At 37.3% G+C, this 17487-nt stretch overlaps 1 protein-coding gene across 1 annotated transcript in view; it reads left to right on the top strand.

Annotated features, from left to right (window-relative positions):
* Positions 1-13876, top strand: part of kmt2ca (lysine (K)-specific methyltransferase 2Ca) — a 232967-nt gene extending 219091 nt beyond the window's left edge. The window contains exons 55-61 of the mRNA XM_073864088.1: positions 4048-4184; positions 6782-6924; positions 10916-11090; positions 11371-11487; positions 11581-11654; positions 11980-12088; positions 12218-13876. Coding sequence (XP_073720189.1) covers positions 4048-4184; positions 6782-6924; positions 10916-11090; positions 11371-11487; positions 11581-11654; positions 11980-12088; positions 12218-12310 — 848 coding nt within the window. The 3' untranslated portion in view covers positions 12311-13876. The remainder of the gene's footprint in view (positions 1-4047; positions 4185-6781; positions 6925-10915; positions 11091-11370; positions 11488-11580; positions 11655-11979; positions 12089-12217) is intronic.
* Positions 13877-17487: the final 3611 nt, after the last annotated feature.

Genomic DNA, 17487 nt, shown 5'->3' with positions numbered 1-17487 from the left:
TTCGTCCTGGCTTAAGTTTATAAAGACCCCTCAAAAACCCTGCTACAGCTCCGAAGGGGGTGCTGTTACTATTCACATGTAAATAAAATTAGTAGAAACCGTTTTTTCTGGTTCTTATCGCAGGACTGTGCGGGGGGAGGGCATTTTTTTTCATGAGGAGACACTTAACAAACACATTTGAAATACACAAAGTTCCATATTACAACAAAAAAACACATCACATTTGTTTTTTTAGGAGCAGTGCATGTACTGATTTGAGTATAATGATAGAGTAAGTATTGTCTTGGACACTATTTTGGATAACAAATTGTTCTTTTCTCCAGACAAATAAAACACTGATGTGCATGTTCTATAGATCTTATCATTTTCACTTTTGTGTTGGTTTAACTCCCTAAATGCGATAATCAAGAATTGAGAGTCTTGAGAGGAAAAAAATAGAATGTCTTTATTGTCACTGTACAGAATGTAATTAGGTCTCTTATTTAAAGTGCACATGCATACAAAAACATAATACTACACTGTAAAAAGGTATGAAATTCAATTTTAATTTAACAAAAGCAATAGATGTCCTCATGCCTTTGTCTCTGTCTGGAGAATGGTCAGTTGGCTGTTCTCCAAGAGGCAGTGATATCTGTTAAATAGAGAAGTCATACATCTGATCAAATACGCATTTGTTTACTATTTAAATGGTAAAGTTTTTAATTGAAGTGTATTAAACATCGTTCTTTGCCCAGGTTGCAGGAACAACATTCAGTGTTGACAAAGTTTGGTACATGACTTCTGCAAAGAAAACAGAAATACAAACTATTAAACTTAATATTGTATAAAGGTAAAATAAAAGATTAAAACAAACACTTAATACAAAATGTATGACTCTTGGCTATTAAATTCCTTTAATTCTTTCGCCGCCAGCGTTTAAAAAAAAGTTGCCAGCCAGCGTTTTTCATGATTTTCACAAAAGTTTAATGCCTTTCAGAAAATGTTCTTCTTTAAATATATAAACATACAATATATCAAATGAAAGAACAGACCCAGAACAGAAAAAAAAAACGTTTCATCCTACCTTCAGTAGTTCTTTTGTAATCAGCTTTTGAATATGGGTAGGTTTCTGCAAAAACACCACATTTTGAGCAAAAAGCAGAGGGAATTTCATTTTTGTGACGGACTTTTCATAGAGTTCCCATTCAGAGCGATCTTTAAAACAGACACGGACATGCAGCTGCTTTCCATAGGGCAATACTACCGGGTTTAAAAAGTTGAGGAAGGGCCACCTGGTGGATAATAGCGGTAGTGTGGAAAGACGGAAATACTCGTCATTGGCGGGGAAGTGTTTTCTTTTGATTGACGAGATATCTCGTCAATGGGGGCGAAAGAGTTAAAAAAGCTTGTTACACCACAGGCTTGTGCACAATTCAGAATTTCAGAATTAGCCTCCATTCAATTCATGAATTGGAATTTGAATTGAATTGACTCTACAGGAAGTTGAATTTGAATTGGAATTGGAATGACAGGAAGTGGAATTAAATTCATGGCAATTCAAAGAAATTCCACAGTTACACAACAGAAAGAATCTCACATTCAGTGTTAGGAAAGTTACTTTGGAAAATTGTTTGGTAACCATTTTCAATACTTGGTTAAAGTAAAGCATTCTGTCAAATGAAGTCATGTTCCATCATGTTCCACAAAATTACAATAAAAAAACTTTATTTGTTATGTGACTAGAGTTTTTAACATTAATTGCTGGGGGAAAACATTTCCTGTTAATGTAATCTGTACAAGTAATTCAAACTAATATAATTTTTAGAATATGTAATGCAATCATATCTGACATATACTGAAAGCTTCATTTTTAACACTTCACTTACTGTATAATATGTATATTAATTTCTTAGAATTTCTATTGAATTGCAATTCTGCTTCCTTTAATTCAAATTCGATTTTTAATTCTAGATCCTGTTTTTGACATCAATTCAAATTCAATTCAAATTCAAGAATTGAATTGGAATTTAGGAGTCATTCTCAATTCAATTCTGAATTGTGCACAAGCCTGTTACACCATAAAAAAAGCAAGTAATTCTGGTATTTTAACAACACAATCTTGTAAACTACAAAGCACTGACCAGGACGGAAGAGATCAAAGTAAAACCATCTATATTAAGCTAAAAATTGAAAAACATTGTTTAACTAAAATACCTTTGCTATGTGTTATGATTTCCCATAAATGCTGATTTGTTTTGTACACAAAACATCTCATCTTTAGTTGGCTTCTTTGTGGGCTCAGCATTAAAGATTCAAACTTCTTATTGATTCTTTTAACAGTTCTTTTATGCACGTTGCTTCTCTCACTGTAAAAGCATGCTTGTTTAACGTTATATATACTTAAAATGGCGACTAAGGATAAAATACTTGCTCTTATAACATACAGAAATACATCACAGAAAAGAATAACAAACAAAAAGAAAAACTGGGTATAGTGATGTAGAACAATGAGTTCAATCTACGTGGATTTAAAAGAAAAGTATCTTAACTCTTTCACCGCCAGCGTTTTTTTAAAAAGTTGCCAGCCAGCACCAGCGTTTTTCATGATCCCCACAAAAGTTCAACGCCTTCCAGAAAATGCTCCTCCCCAAATACACAAACATACAACATACCACATGAAAGAACAGACCCTCTGCTTTCAAACAAAAAAAAAACGTTTCATCCTACCTTCAGTAGTTCTTTTGTAATCAGCTTTTGAATATGGGTAGGTTTCTGCAAAAACACCACATTTTGAGCAAAAAGCAGAGATAATTCCATTTTTGACACGGACATGCAGCAGCTTGCCATAGGGCAATACTTCCGGTTTTAAAAAGTTGAGGAAGGGCCACCTGGTGGATAATAGCGGTATTGCGGAAAGACGGAAATACTCGTCAATGGCGGGGAAAGAGTTAATAACTTGCCTTACTTTGTTATATAAAACTCCACATCTTAGACTCAGGAGAGAGTATTAGCATAGTGTACGCACTTTTCTTAGTGACGTATGACAAATTCGGAGGGCGGGGGACAGAGCAGCAACAGAGAAACCGCTGTATGCTGCGTAAGCGCTCATCCTGAATGCGGATGGCTCTAAAATGGCGGCGCTACCGGAAGGTAGCCAACAAAGCCAATAACATTTCAAATATGGATATCTCTACAACAACACCGCACGGACCACCCTCAGAAGACCTTTGTTTATCATCCTGGAGCCGTTTGGATTTAATTTGTGAAGGATGGACGCACTTTTTTTGGACTTGAAGGTCGTGGACTATTGCTGGACCCCGTAACATTACATTTAATCAACAGAAAGATCTAAAATATTTTCTAAAATATCCGAAAATGTGTTTGTCTGAAAAACGATGGACATATGCAACTCGGACAGCTTGGGGGTGAGTAAATCATGGGTTTAATATCGTTTTTGGCCGAACTATCCCTTTAAGGGAGAGTAAGCCCCCCCTCGAAAGCACTTGCAGAATTCTGCAAGACTCTGCATGCCGAATGCCGCGGGAGAAAACGCGCTTTTTTAAAGGCCACATCTGTACTGATAAAAATGTAGACCTAATAATGCACTGTAAATTGCTTTGAATAAAAGCGTCTGCCAAATGTGTACATTTAAATGATTAAGTATGAACAGTGTGAAACGTGAAACAGATAACCTGGAATTTCGTTAACCTAGGGTTTAGAATAATGCAGGGTTAACTCTTTCCAGAGCAATATATGCAATTATTATGTATTGATTTAGTTGTTGAAGTCCATCACTTCTGCATGGAGTCATTTTTCTTATGTAGTCATGAATCATATTTTATATAGTTAGCTGTATGGAAATCCAAGCACTTTAAAGGAAAGATAAAAGTGCTTCCAATATCAGCGTGACCATCTGGAAAAACATTTGTTTACTTTCACGAACCACAGTTTAATAAAACCTTGCAGTGCAAATGCAGCCATTGTATGAGAAATCTGTTGTTTTAGTAGTAAGTTCTACAGTCATGTTTTATTTCAGTAACAGCAGAAGAATTCCCTCATGTTGTGCAGGTGTTTGGGATAAGGTTTTGGAGCCAGTGGCGAAGAGAAGGAATGAGACTGGATCTCTAAAACTCTTCCCAGTCTACCTGAAGGGAGAGGACCTGTTTGGACTGACTGTATCTGCTGTTACCAGGATTGTGGAATCTGTAAGTGAAAATCAAATCATGCTTTTATAAGTGCGTATAATTCAGTGAAAGCTTTGAGCTATAGAGTTGGATGTTGCAAATTATACATTTTGTGTAACAATTAGATATATGAAATTAATACAGATAGGATTTCTGAAAACACACATGGACCTTCTCACTAGTGCATTTTTCAGTGGCATGATAGAGCATTACTTTGACATTTTTTTCTCTGTCCTTGTGACCCACCACAAAAATTGTAATGGATTCACAGTTTTTATTGATGCTGGATACATTGTTAATACACCTGTTAGGTGCGTTTTTCGGTTGCCAATTTAGGTTATCGTAGCCTTCTGCCTGCAGCGGATTTACTCAGGTGGTACCCAACCTTCCTTGAGTGTTTTGACTCTCTCCATCTTACTCCATATCCAGCATGAAGCTTGTTCAGCCTCCTGACCCATCCTATGAGTCATATGCTTCTTACTCCTCTCATCCATGCCTAAAGCTGACAGCAACTGCCATGCTGATTTGGCAGGAAAACCTCTACAACCTATTTCCACAGGAAGCAGCCATGCCTGACACCCCTTGTTTTTTTGCGTTTCAGGGAGTCCTGATCTGTCGATTTTCTTCAACCACTCATTAGTCTGCTTCACAGCATCTGCAACACTGGCGTCTTTCAGAGATGCATCAAACCACTTACCCAGACATTTTATAGGGCTGTCCTCGATGGATGGAATGACTTCTCCCTGGATTTGGAGGCAAAACTTACTTGTGACTCTACCCTTTCTTATCACCAACCTTCTGGACTTCCTGTCCTTAAATGACAACCTTGCCCAAGTAGCTACGTTATCCATGGTTTCCAATATGCATCTTGCTTGGACATGCGTCACAGTTGTTATTGTTAGGTCGTCCATGAAACCCTGCATCACTGGCTGCAATGATGCCTGATTCCAGGATGTGGCCATGGGTTACACCTTTTGCTGCTGTTATTAAAAGGTTCATGCCCATAATAAAAAGAAAAGGCAGATGGTACAACCCGTTGGAATTCCCTTCTGGAGATTCTGCCACGTGATTATCCACTGGTCTGATATAAACCTCAGTTTAATCCCTAATAGATAACTGCTATAATTTCTTGAATACCAATAGGGATGTGGTAATGATCGAGTCCGAGATGTATGAGATTGTGTGGGATAGATCCATGAGCCTTTCCTAGATCTAACCATACCACTGTTAAATCACCTTTCTTCTCTTTGGCTTCTTTGATCAACTGGCTAATCATTGATGTATGTTCCAGACAGCCTGAGAAGCCTGGGATGCCACCTTTCTGAATGGAAGTATTGATGTAATTATTCTACATCAAATAGGTGCTCAGCCTTCTTGCAAGTACTGAGAAGAAAACTTTGCATTCCACGCTCAGGAGGGAAATTGTCCTGAATTGGGCGAATGTGGAGGAACCTTCTTTTTTTGGAATAAAACATCCCTCTTCAAGCTTGCTGGAATTGATCCCTTAGAGCCCTGTGAGCTTTTTGAAGGAACTCCCTACTTCCTCCCTCGAGCTGGTTAATCTGCCGTACTTGGCCTCACCAAAAAGAATACTTGTGAAGCCATACAGGTCTTTAACAAACTGTGCTTGCCACTTCTATTTCTTTTTTCTTTGCTATCGAAAGTATTCTGCTCTTCGAAGCCTGCATAGCTGTTCCCGTGCTTGCTTGTTAGATGTTTTATACCTTCTTTTTCAGTAGGTGAGCTGGTTTTTAACTGTTTGTTTCAGCTTTCTCATAATCATATTTCCTGTCCTAGCCATTACCAAATTGTCTGTCCCACTTGGTCTCTCATCCCCCCTCTCACGAGACTCTGGGGGTATTGCTCATCTTGATTATTCGTAGCTTGAGTGGTGCCCTCTTGCGAGTGCTGCACACAAAGATGCTAGCCTGGTGTGCCCACGCCAGTCTTTCCTGGAGGTCAGCTGTCTCTCCAGCATCACAGATCTTTCTCGGTTGTTACCCAGTCTTTCCTGAATGCCACTGGTGAACCAAACTTTACATTGTTAATACACCTGTTAGGTGCTTTCTTCGATTGCCAAATTAGGTAACCTTAGCCTTCTGCCAGCACCAGATGTCATCAGGTGGTACCCAACATTCTTTGAGTGTTTCAACCCCTAACCACAACACTCAACCTTACCCAGTTGGTGGGTCGGCAGTGGTGGCCAAATCACTGCCCATCTGCCCCTGGTATCCAGCTTTCTTTCTCCCTCTTACTCCATATCCAGCATGAAGCTTGTCCAGCCTCCTGACCCATCCTATGTTTCGCATGTTTCTTACTCCTCTCATCCATGCCTAAAGCTGATTTGGCAGGAAAACCTCTACAACCTATTTCCACAGGTAACAGACATTTCTGCCACCCCTTGCTTTTGCACAAAGGTATTGTGTACTAGATGAAGTCTATTGTCTTTACAAAGCTCATTTACAAAGCTTTACCAATCACCTGTGATATTTATTGTGAATGTTTTTGTCAGATCCGTCGCATTAATTACATTTACCTGTGAATATTTTATATGCCAGTAAGCCTTTTTTCTTAAGTAATATAATTAAGTAATGTTGATCTTACGCTTATCATCTTAGCTTCCTGGAGTGGAGGCATGTGAGCGGTACAATTTCCGTTATGGTCGTAATCCACTAATGCAGCTACCCTTGGCTGTTAATCCATCTGGATGTGCCCGCTCTGAACCTAAAGGATGCACACATGTCAAGAGGTTTGTATTAAGGTATTCTGTATACTTTAAATCTTCTTCGTGTTTGTTTTGGGTTTCCTATTTTTTCTGTGAAGTTTAAGTGAGCACGGTTTGGGTAATCTTTTAACTGTTTTTATTAATCAGCTATCTTGCACCTCCATATTATTTTGATTTTTTTACATTTCATGTTGCATGATTTTTCTATTTGTTAGTTGGGATGGCAGTCATGAGGAATTTAATGGCTATGGTTCCAGTTAGGGTTGTGCCGATAGACGATAGTATCGTGTATCGACGATCTTCAGACATATCGCCAATGGCAGGCTTTCATGGCGATAGTTGGTGAATGGTTATTATTATTATTATCATCATAGTTTTACATTAACATCCAAATCCTTCTTGCACGTACCTGTACTTAATGCGCGCGTCTTGGACTCCTTCTAGCACTAAATCCAGCTGCGCTTCTCTCTGTCTCACGTGCACGCGCTCTCGCATCTGTCCGAAGTCTAAACATAAACTAAAGTAGTAATCCTTATATATTTGTTCAGTTTAATGCGTTTCTTGCGAGCTGAGATAAACTTTACTTTTTGTTTAAATTATGACCTGCTGCATATTGGCACCTCTCTCACTCTCGCATACGTGCAGAGAGCTGCGCTCTGTCCGAAGTCAGATCACTAGGTATTTATCCTGTTTATGATATGCATTTCAATTAGTTGTAGCAACACGCCCCATGTTTAAAATATGATTGTGTTTAAAATATGATTGCGTTTCGCTGGACCAATGTGTTTAAAATGGCACATCTGAGGGCACCACTGCTTGACACGTGTAGCGTTCTGCAACAGCACTAAACAAATGCATTGAATTGTTTGTATGTGCGCGCACCTGTGTGTGTGCGCAGATGCATGTTTTTACAGTTATTAAGTAATCATGGTTAGGGTTTTAATGACGCGCTCGCATTAATGGCATCAGTTTTAAGAAGGTTGCTGTCATTACAGTGTTGCTCTTGTTCTTTTTTGTCCACTAATCAAGGGGTTTTTTTCCATGAAGAAAAGGTCTCGAGGCTAGTTCATAATGATCTGACAAATACCAACAAACTCATGAAGAGTTAACTAAACCAAACACGTTTATACTGTAGATAAGCGTTCCTCAGTTAGTTTTCACCACTCATGGTCTGCATGCATAATAAACATGTTGGTTTTTAGCGTTGTGGTGGTCAGGCAAAATTAAACAAAACTGTTCAGTCCACTCAGACTTAAATTGGCTATTTTCTCTGATTACCTTTACGAAAATAGAATTTTCTCAAAACATTATAAAGTCTTGAGCTCATAATGTAATAAAAAAGGATTACATTAGCTTTATCCCAATTCGAAGACTGCAACCTTCTAAGGACGTTTTCTAAGACTGATTGCATCACAACAGCGCGACTTAAGGCTAGAAAGGCCGTCCCAATTTGGAGAATGCTTAAAATGAAGCCTCAAAATGCTTCCTGATTTCTCTGCGCTGTTAAGGACAGAACGAATGGATCCTTTATAGCCTAGTAGGCTATCCCAAGATTCATTACACGCCTGTAACAGCTGCATATAATGGCTGAATATTCTAAAATAAACAATTAAAACATTTATTAAATAATGTGTATTTGGCAGAAAAAAGGCACTCAAAAATTTTTACGTTTTTTCCGCGTTTTCTGGAGCATCGCTGCTGCAGTAGACATAAATGAAGCTGGCGATGCCTCTTTTAGTGTCTTTTCTCCTTCGCTTGCCACGCAAAACGGTCCACGCCACACACAAACAAACATGTCACACACACAAACAAATGCACACACCAACACGTGAGGAGGAACTGTGAGGTTGGCAACAGATGCATACTATGAGTTGATTGGACAGGTACTCTCACGTAAACACATGCAGAGCTTAACACACGCAGAATGCTAGTGTCTTTAAACCAGTATGAAGTGAATTGGTGATGGTTTTATGTCCATTTTGTTGGTGAAAGAATGTAGAGATTTGTTCCTTAGTAAGTACTTTGCAAATCCATGCTGTTTCCTTAAAGATTTTTTTACGACCAATCAAAACATCATCTTCTTCTCAGGTTTGGCACTGATGTAAGCCATAAAAGAGTTGTTCGAGCAGCCTTATCTGATTGGATACTTGTTAGGGGGGGCTGAAATGCTTGTTATCTGCTGTTCCTACACCAGTGGAGCCGGTTCCTTGATTGGTAGTAAATTGCCATCACCTGCTTTCGGATGGAATGACATTTGATGCACAGAGCCGTGGTTCACTGGGGAGCTAGGCAGTATTCCATTTATTATCACATGTGATTTGTCCATGATTATGAATGGGATATTGCCTGGCTTGTCGGTGGGCTGCGGCTCTGTGTATTAACTGCTGTTCCATCTGGGGGCGGGTTATGGCGATTTGCGGCTAATCAAGGAACCAGCTTTACTGACAAGATGTGCAAGACTATCCCGCAGCCCTAGTACATACTAGCATGGTAATACCATCCTCTTCTAATTTGCTACGCTTCATAGACAGAGTATGGCAGGGCATAATTGATAAGCGTTTACCTTCTCGTGAGGGGTTAATCATGCCAATCACATAACATTTGGTTATGACGTTAAAACTATTCCACCAGACAGCCCTAACCATAATGTAAATAAACTAAATCTTCCTACCTTATTTTCTGGTTAATCAGGAACGATACCAAAGAATGATTGCGCATGGGTCCTCCACCATTAACTGTGAACAATGAAATTCCCCTCCATGATCTCTCGGTCATTGCCCACGACAAGCTGTGCAGCACACAGACCAAGTTTTGCTGCCTCCTCCATGAGAGCAACCAAGGGGGACACAATCACAACTATCGCCTATACAGTTTCTCGCTGACGATCGGTAGTAGTTGATTAAATGAACATCTCACAAAACCTGTCGGGAGTAGGGCAACAGCATGTCCATTCTGTTTAACAAACACTCTTCTTGTTCGGGCTTCAGTTGGCAAATGATAGGAAAATATTCCTATCATTTGCCAACTGAAGCCCAAACAAGAAGAGTGTTTGTGGTTTACAGCAGACATGTAGGGACAGAATGCTATTCGCTGTGTTGTGGAGAATATTCCACAACACAGCGAATAGCATTCTGTCCCTACATGTCTGCTGTAAACTCCAACCTTACATTTGGCGCTTAGCGTCTACGTCATGGCTCTCAGCCCGCCCTCTGTTCAGTGATTGGGCCGGCGGTTTTGAGGCCAGAGGAAAATGGTTAAATTAGTACAGAAGCGTAATGAAATTTAGCAGAAGTACAAAGTCTGACTTAGTCAGGCACATGTACATAATAGGGCTGGGGCAGAATGTTTGGTTATTTGAATATTCGTTCATTGGGTTTCCACCAACTGCCACCAAACCCCACAAGAAAAAAAATGATAAGCTACCTTATTATAAGTAAGGCTCTTAACAGTCTGTGTTTTTTATATCACTAGTGCAGTGTCCGTTCTCTGAGCATAAAAGCCCTGCCCGCGTAAAAGTTTATTTTGAACATGTTCATATTGCACCAAAATGCGAAACTGCACTCCCTTTGCTCCGCAGTAACACACGCAAATGCCTGAACAGTTCTCAACATAATGAAAATGGAAATAGAGAGATACACAGGTATCCCTGCATTTATTAGAGATAATATGTTTAGCCCCCTCCAAATTAAGCTTTGAATATTCTGTGTTGTTTACTACCAAAGCTTATAAACTGGTATTCAGACCAGTACATACCCTCAGTTAAAGTGACATTTTGCAGTCTTTTGACTACAATAATGTCTCTCAAATGATTTCTTCTAGCGGCTACAACTAGACTCTGTAAGCTGCGTGGCCGGGTAGGAGCACACAGCCTCGCTACTTACAGCCCTACAGGCTACTTTACCTGGCCGGTTGACATGGTTTTCAAATTACTTTCTGCATTCACAGATCCTGTCAACAAATTCTGTAGCTTTTGATTCCAAATCATTTGATTTTAAATTAAGCAGATTTGTTTGTGTCTCTCATGCAGGCCTCATACCCTGACCAGCACCAGCTCTTCAAAGACTCTGCAGAGCTCTGGAAACCCAGCCGAGATTGGTGTTGCCCCATACAGCAAACAATTTGTCCACTCCAAGTCCTCACAGTACCGTCGCATGAAGGCTGAGTGGAAGTCCAATGTCTACCTGGCTCGCTCACGCATACAGGTAGAAAGATTATGGCTTAGTCTTACAGACAATTATCTCTGTTTCAAGGATTTTAGCAGAAACATAAAATAACATTACCAGTAAAATTACTGTGTAATAATGCTTACTGTTTAACTTACTATTTAAAAAACAGAATGCAGCATACAGTGTCTTCAGAAAGTAGTAAAGCTGTTATTCAGATACAAACATTTTCATACTGATTTCAATGAGATTCACTTAAAAATGCTTAAAAAATGGTCAAGAAGCTTTAATAATGATGCTTTTTCCTTTTTTAATGCAGGGTTTAGGATTATATGCAGCCAGAGACATTGAAAAGTACACCATGGTGATTGAATATATTGGGACCATCATTCGCAATGAGGTGGCAAATAGAAAGGAGAAGATGTATGAGGCACAGGTATGCATTATTTTTAGATTGAATTTAAACTATCTAAAATTCATGCTGAACATTATACATGTTCTTTCTAAGTGTTTTATAATTTTTTTCCAGAATCGTGGAGTCTACATGTTTCGCATTGATAGTGAGCATGTCATTGATGCTACCATTTCAGGAGGACCTGCAAGGTTAGAAGATAAAGTTTGTGAAAGTATTTTTATCCACTGAAACTGCTTAACTGCTTAGGCTTTGAATGTATATTTTTACGTACACTAAGTGCTTTATATTTATCTACACAAACAAATGCTTGACCAACACATTGTAAGTTTGCAGTCGCTCTGGGGGAAACACATTTCAGTTACTATCAAATGTTTTTTTTCGCCTGCTGTAGTGCCCCTTGTGACAAAGAGACATGCTTGCGTTGCATTATAAATTGTGGTCTGGCACACTGTCGAATCCAACAACAAAATGTGTATGTTAAACCATAACCTTATGTTCCTTTTAATCTACCAGGTACATCAACCACTCCTGCACACCCAACTGCATTGCTGAGGTTGTGTCCTTTGAAAGAGGTCACAGAATCATCATCAGTTCAAACCGCAGAATCCAGCGTGGTGAAGAGGTAAAATAGTATAATTCCCTACAAATCTAAAAGGCTAACTTTTCCAACATTTGTCTTTGATCTGACTACATTAACACTATATTTTGCTCAGACTATATATATACTTAAGTGTCCTTTATTCTTTTGTAGTTGTGTTACGACTACAAATTTGATCTGGAGGATGATCAACACAAAATCCCGTGTCACTGTGCTGCAGTTAACTGCCGGAAGTGGATGAACTAAAGAAAAATGATGGACAGTTCAATGTTTATGCATTCCTTGTTTGTTTTATACAATTTATGACAACCGGCACGATTTAGACCGCAGAACTGTAATGCTTTTTGTAGACATGGTTTTCATAAATGTAACCTGACTCGAGTGGTCTGTCTTGAATTCATGCTAGGAGAGTTGGTAAGGTAAAAACAGGCTGCACACCGGTTACTCTATATTGCAAAGACAATGTAAATGTATTTTTTTCCACATGAGAGACAAAATGAAGAGTCCTGGCAGACGGAGAGCAAGTTTTTAGGTGAGCTTGGGCTTGAGTGCTGGCCACAGCCTTATTTAGATATTAAGAGGCTGGTCCTCTGGGTAAAGAAATATAAATTTACAAATATTTACAAATAGCAATGTAGACACCACTGAATAAGGAATGTACTGAGAATACTTCCTTTGGGATAAAGCTAAGGGAATTATTAACTTGCACTAAAACAGAAAGATACCGTAAAACTACTTGATTCCATGAGTCAGTTTATTTTTCCTTTGTTTTAATTTCTGTAAATTAAGAGACAGCTTTTGTATTTATTATTGATTGAAGCTATTTTTAAAAAAAATGTGGAAAAGCAGTGTGTCGTGCTGCCGATAGGACAGAAGATGTTACTTTATATGATGTGTAAATATTCATCTATAAATGAAAAATTTTAAATACTCGACCAAATGTTACCTTAACTTTATCCTAGGTGACCTTTTGTTTTCAGTAAAGCAAATAAATGTATTTAAGAAGGATGTCAAGATATCATTTTGAGAGTATATGTGTTGTGTAAAATTGTACAGAATCTGTAAAAATTGAAGAATTCAGAGTATTTTTGTTGTATTTTGAATGTAGAAACTATTGTCTAAAATGGTCTGACCACTTAAAGAAAATTATTTTCTTTCATTGTTTTTCTTTTGCCATTTTATCTGTTGTTTACAATCAAAATGATCACCAGTCATGCAAGATGATTGTGACATCCTAACTGTTTATCAGAATAGTGTGCACTGTGAATTTCTATTAGAATCAACCCATAAATCCATCTCATAGTTTTACCATAGTGAGCACAGGCTGCTTCACACCACTCACATTGAGAACTTCAGAAATGAGATTCAGAAAACTTATTTCTTAGATTAATGAAATATGCTAGGTTCATGTTTACATTAAAAAGAGTTTTTTGGTGTTTTTCAAAAATCATAATATGTTTTCACAAATTTAACATGATAAATAACCCAAAACCTGGTAATGTCATTTTGCAAACCAGTTTGAGATGAACTTGGACTACAACTTAAACAATCCTGAATACATGGCATGTTTTTTTTTTTTTTAAGATAGAGTTGTACATGTTTTCTGAATGACTAGCTGTAATGAAATTTGTTTCTTTACATTTTCTTTGTACAATATTCAGACATTTTACAGTATTTGTAATTTTTTGTCCTCTAAAGTAGTACCCAAGTTTAAAGCTTTTTTAAGTATACTACGTGTTGGGTTTGGAGTTTGTGGAATCAGATTTAGGAACATTTACAAAAGCAAAATAAAATATTTTACATCACATTCTCTTTCTCCTGTGTCTACTGTAGTTTACTGTTGTATTTCAACCTATAAGATTTTCTTAGTCAAGCTGGTTCTGTGTGGTCTTTATTAAAACATTCAAAACTATAAATAAACTGTATTTTACTTGTGAACATTTATTGTTTTAATATATTGAACCACAACGCACCTTACTCTGATACACATTGAATACACAATATGAATTACAGGTCTTTTCAAAAAAATGAATAATGTGAACTTACTTCTTGTAATAAAGTAGTATACACAAGTTGCATACACACCAATAATACTACTTAAAGTAGAAGTAAAGATACATTTCATGATATTGTGTATTTACAGTACATATAAATTTAATGGGAGTGAAGTCTGCAAATACACTAGGAACAGAAAATTGTTCAATCATGACCACCTTTATGACAAGGTATGAGTGCAGTGGCAATAGTAGAAGCATTAAAATGCCCATTTCTACCATCAGGGCAATAATTACATTTCACAAGATTTTAAATATTAAATAAACCTTTGGTGTCCCCAGAGTGTATATGTAAAATTATCTCAAAATACTACATAGATAATTTATTATAGCATGTTTAAAAATGCAAATTTGTAGGTGTGAGCAAAAATGTGTTGTTTTTGGATGTGTCTTTTTTAATGCAAATAAAATTAAATGCAAACACTAATCGCCCAGTTCTATCTGAATCCTATTTAAATAGGATTGGGTTCTTTTAGCTTTTTGGCAATAAACACCAGAGGTGAGTTTGGGGCACACAGAGAAATAGTCATACAGTATGATATGATATCCATTGCCCACAGTGAAATGTCATGGTTCAATTGAACATGGTTGCTCCAACATCTTTTTAGGCAAGCATCTTTCTAATACTTAAGATGAACAAGGATCCATTAGATCCAAGTTCATATAGACCTTTTGGATGTAGACAATAAAATACTAGTGTAAGGCCACCCACCGGACCAACGACGGAACACCATTGCAGTTGGTGAAGAGATCTTGTGTTCTTTCCTTATTTAGCACTTCTATAAGAATAATTCCCTTTATTAGGTTTCAATTTAGTTTACCTCTGTGGTTAAATTATAATCGGACTCCAATTTATAAATTATCAATATTATTCTGATGCTGATCACAATTTATATTTATCATTGGTATATTTCATTTTCTTAATTATTTAGAATTAATTACATTCACATAGAGAATGAGATTCTGAAAGTGCTTAGGCAGTTCCATACGGCTGGGCATAGAGGTGTTAGATCTGGTCTCCACACCACAGACAAAATAAAAAACGATCCAGCCCTGGACACCAGATCATGTCAGCAAATATAAGTTTAATTGTTTAACAGGCATCTGTCAGTTAAAAGGTTGATCAATCGTTGCAAGAGGAGAGCATAAACAGAGGGCTGAGACGAAGGTTTAGATGATAAAAATAGAACAGAGTTTTAGTTTACAGCTTCAGTTTCAGTTGCATGTGTCTCAATATTCAAACCTTGTGTACCCCATGATTACAGCATGCACTGTTATATCAAAATTGCTCAGCTGCAACATCCCTTAGACCTTGGGCTTCCATTAACATTCTCTTTATCTATCTCTGTTTACACACAGACAGAAAAGCTCTTGAAACTTAACAAATGTGAGATTGAACCACCATACATGAAATTATTAATAAGAGAATAATAGCATATAACATATAAAAAACCAATAGAAAACCAATAGAAACCAATAGAAAACCAATAAATAAATGAATAATGAATAAATTATTAATAATGTAATAATAAAAATGCTAATAATAAAATTGATAATGATAAAATAATATTAAATAATCAAATAGACAATTACATTATATATAACTAATGATTATAAAATGATTATGTAAATAAATGATTAGAAATAAACTAAAAAACACAATAATAAAAATATTCTGCACTCCCCCCTCTTAATCATATATGACAAAATTAAATGATTATAGATAGCAAACTTTCATAATCTTTATCAAAACACATCTTTAAAAAGCTTAGATGGCCAGTCCTCACTTTTCCTTTCTACATGCTCTTAAAAGAACAGGTAATTTCTGTCATTCTGCGTACCAGCGTCGGTTGGGGGAGTGTGTCTTATACTGGATAATGGCCTTGATGGGCCTGTGACAGCAGTCAAGTGTCTAATAAGATAAATCAACACTCTTATGGCAATGTACAAGAGCAAGATGATAAACACTTCTAAAACTGCGACTACCAAAGGTGCTTTTAAATGATTCCAAAGTGGTCGTAATATTGATGTATCCCAGTCAGATGAGAAAAGACCATGGCTTTTATTTAGCTTAGTTATTCGTTCGTGCAAATCTTTAGCCAGATTATGAACCACTTTCCCTAAATCTTCAACTTTGAGTGGTGCACCCCAGTTGATGGTTTACACAGTTGATGGTTTTGGTTAACCCCAGTTGATGGTTTTGGTATCAGAGTGTTTAAAGATGGAATAGAGGTGTCAATTATCAAATCAATTAGAATTTTACAAATGTTACCCATGTTCCTTTGTTCAATGATGGAGATTAAATCAGACAGCGGTAATGGACGTACATACAGATGTAGATTTTTGAAGAAAAGATTGACATACCCAACAATTGGAAATATTAAGGATCTTAGCGTATGTATGAGCTAGAGTTTCTGCCGAATTAAGATTGCTGTGATGTTCTAACCATGGATGGATCTGAATTCTGAATCAGAATAGATATCAACACAGCAAATAAAATTGTGTTATTGTGTTTGTGTTAATTTGGCTCATACACTTCAATGTCATAATTAAAAATGATCCATTGGCCTGGTTTTAATCTGGGTAAATCTTGTGGCTTAAATTTCAAAACAAAACTCCTGTACATATGTTAATTGATGGGCAATACAAATACTGAGTGCATACAGTTAGAGTGAATCCATGAATCATTCTGAACAGATGTGAAACACACATCACATCTAATACATCTCTGACTCTGTGTCATGTCAAGACAACACTTGCAACCGTGTCAGTTGTCATTCCTGAAACTCAGAATGTCTTTGTTTATGGAATGAAGACACCCAACCGGAATCCACGAAGTCTCGCCAGTCTGTCCTTCCGGCAGAATCTCGAACCTGGAAAAACAGCGATGTTCCATTTATTCTGTTGCCTGAGGTTGGCGCCAATGAGAGTCTTCAGCATGATAAGGCTTAATTTTTCAGCAAATTTCTTGAAGGCGCCGTCATATATCTCTGTGAAAACACAAAAACAAAAAAGAGGAAAACAAGAGAGCTCTATGGCCAAAAAACCACTTTGTTTAAACAGATTTGTTAGGAAATATCTTGTTTTGACTATTGCTAGGAAATAACTAGTTTTGACTCCCTAGAATCTCACTAGAATCTCCCTTTGGGTGGGCTTTTACCGCAACCTGTTCCCGGACATCTCAGGAAACCTCTCTGCTGCGGAAACCTGCTATAGAGTTATGCACAGCTCCCCAGGCATAACAAAAAATTAAATATAAATGTTAGCTGTTTTGTTATTAGCCAATTCACATGTTTTTTGTGATTTTGCCTTTCATTTCCCTTTTGTCCACAAAAGATAAACATCATTGTAACAATCAAATTGGAATTT

The sequence above is a fragment of the Misgurnus anguillicaudatus genome, chromosome 25 (assembly GCF_027580225.2).
Source record: "Misgurnus anguillicaudatus chromosome 25, ASM2758022v2, whole genome shotgun sequence".
Lineage (NCBI taxonomy): Eukaryota > Metazoa > Chordata > Actinopteri > Cypriniformes > Cobitidae > Misgurnus > Misgurnus anguillicaudatus.
Note: the sequence above shows the minus strand (reverse complement) of the source record. Positions and strands in the feature narration are given on the sequence as shown.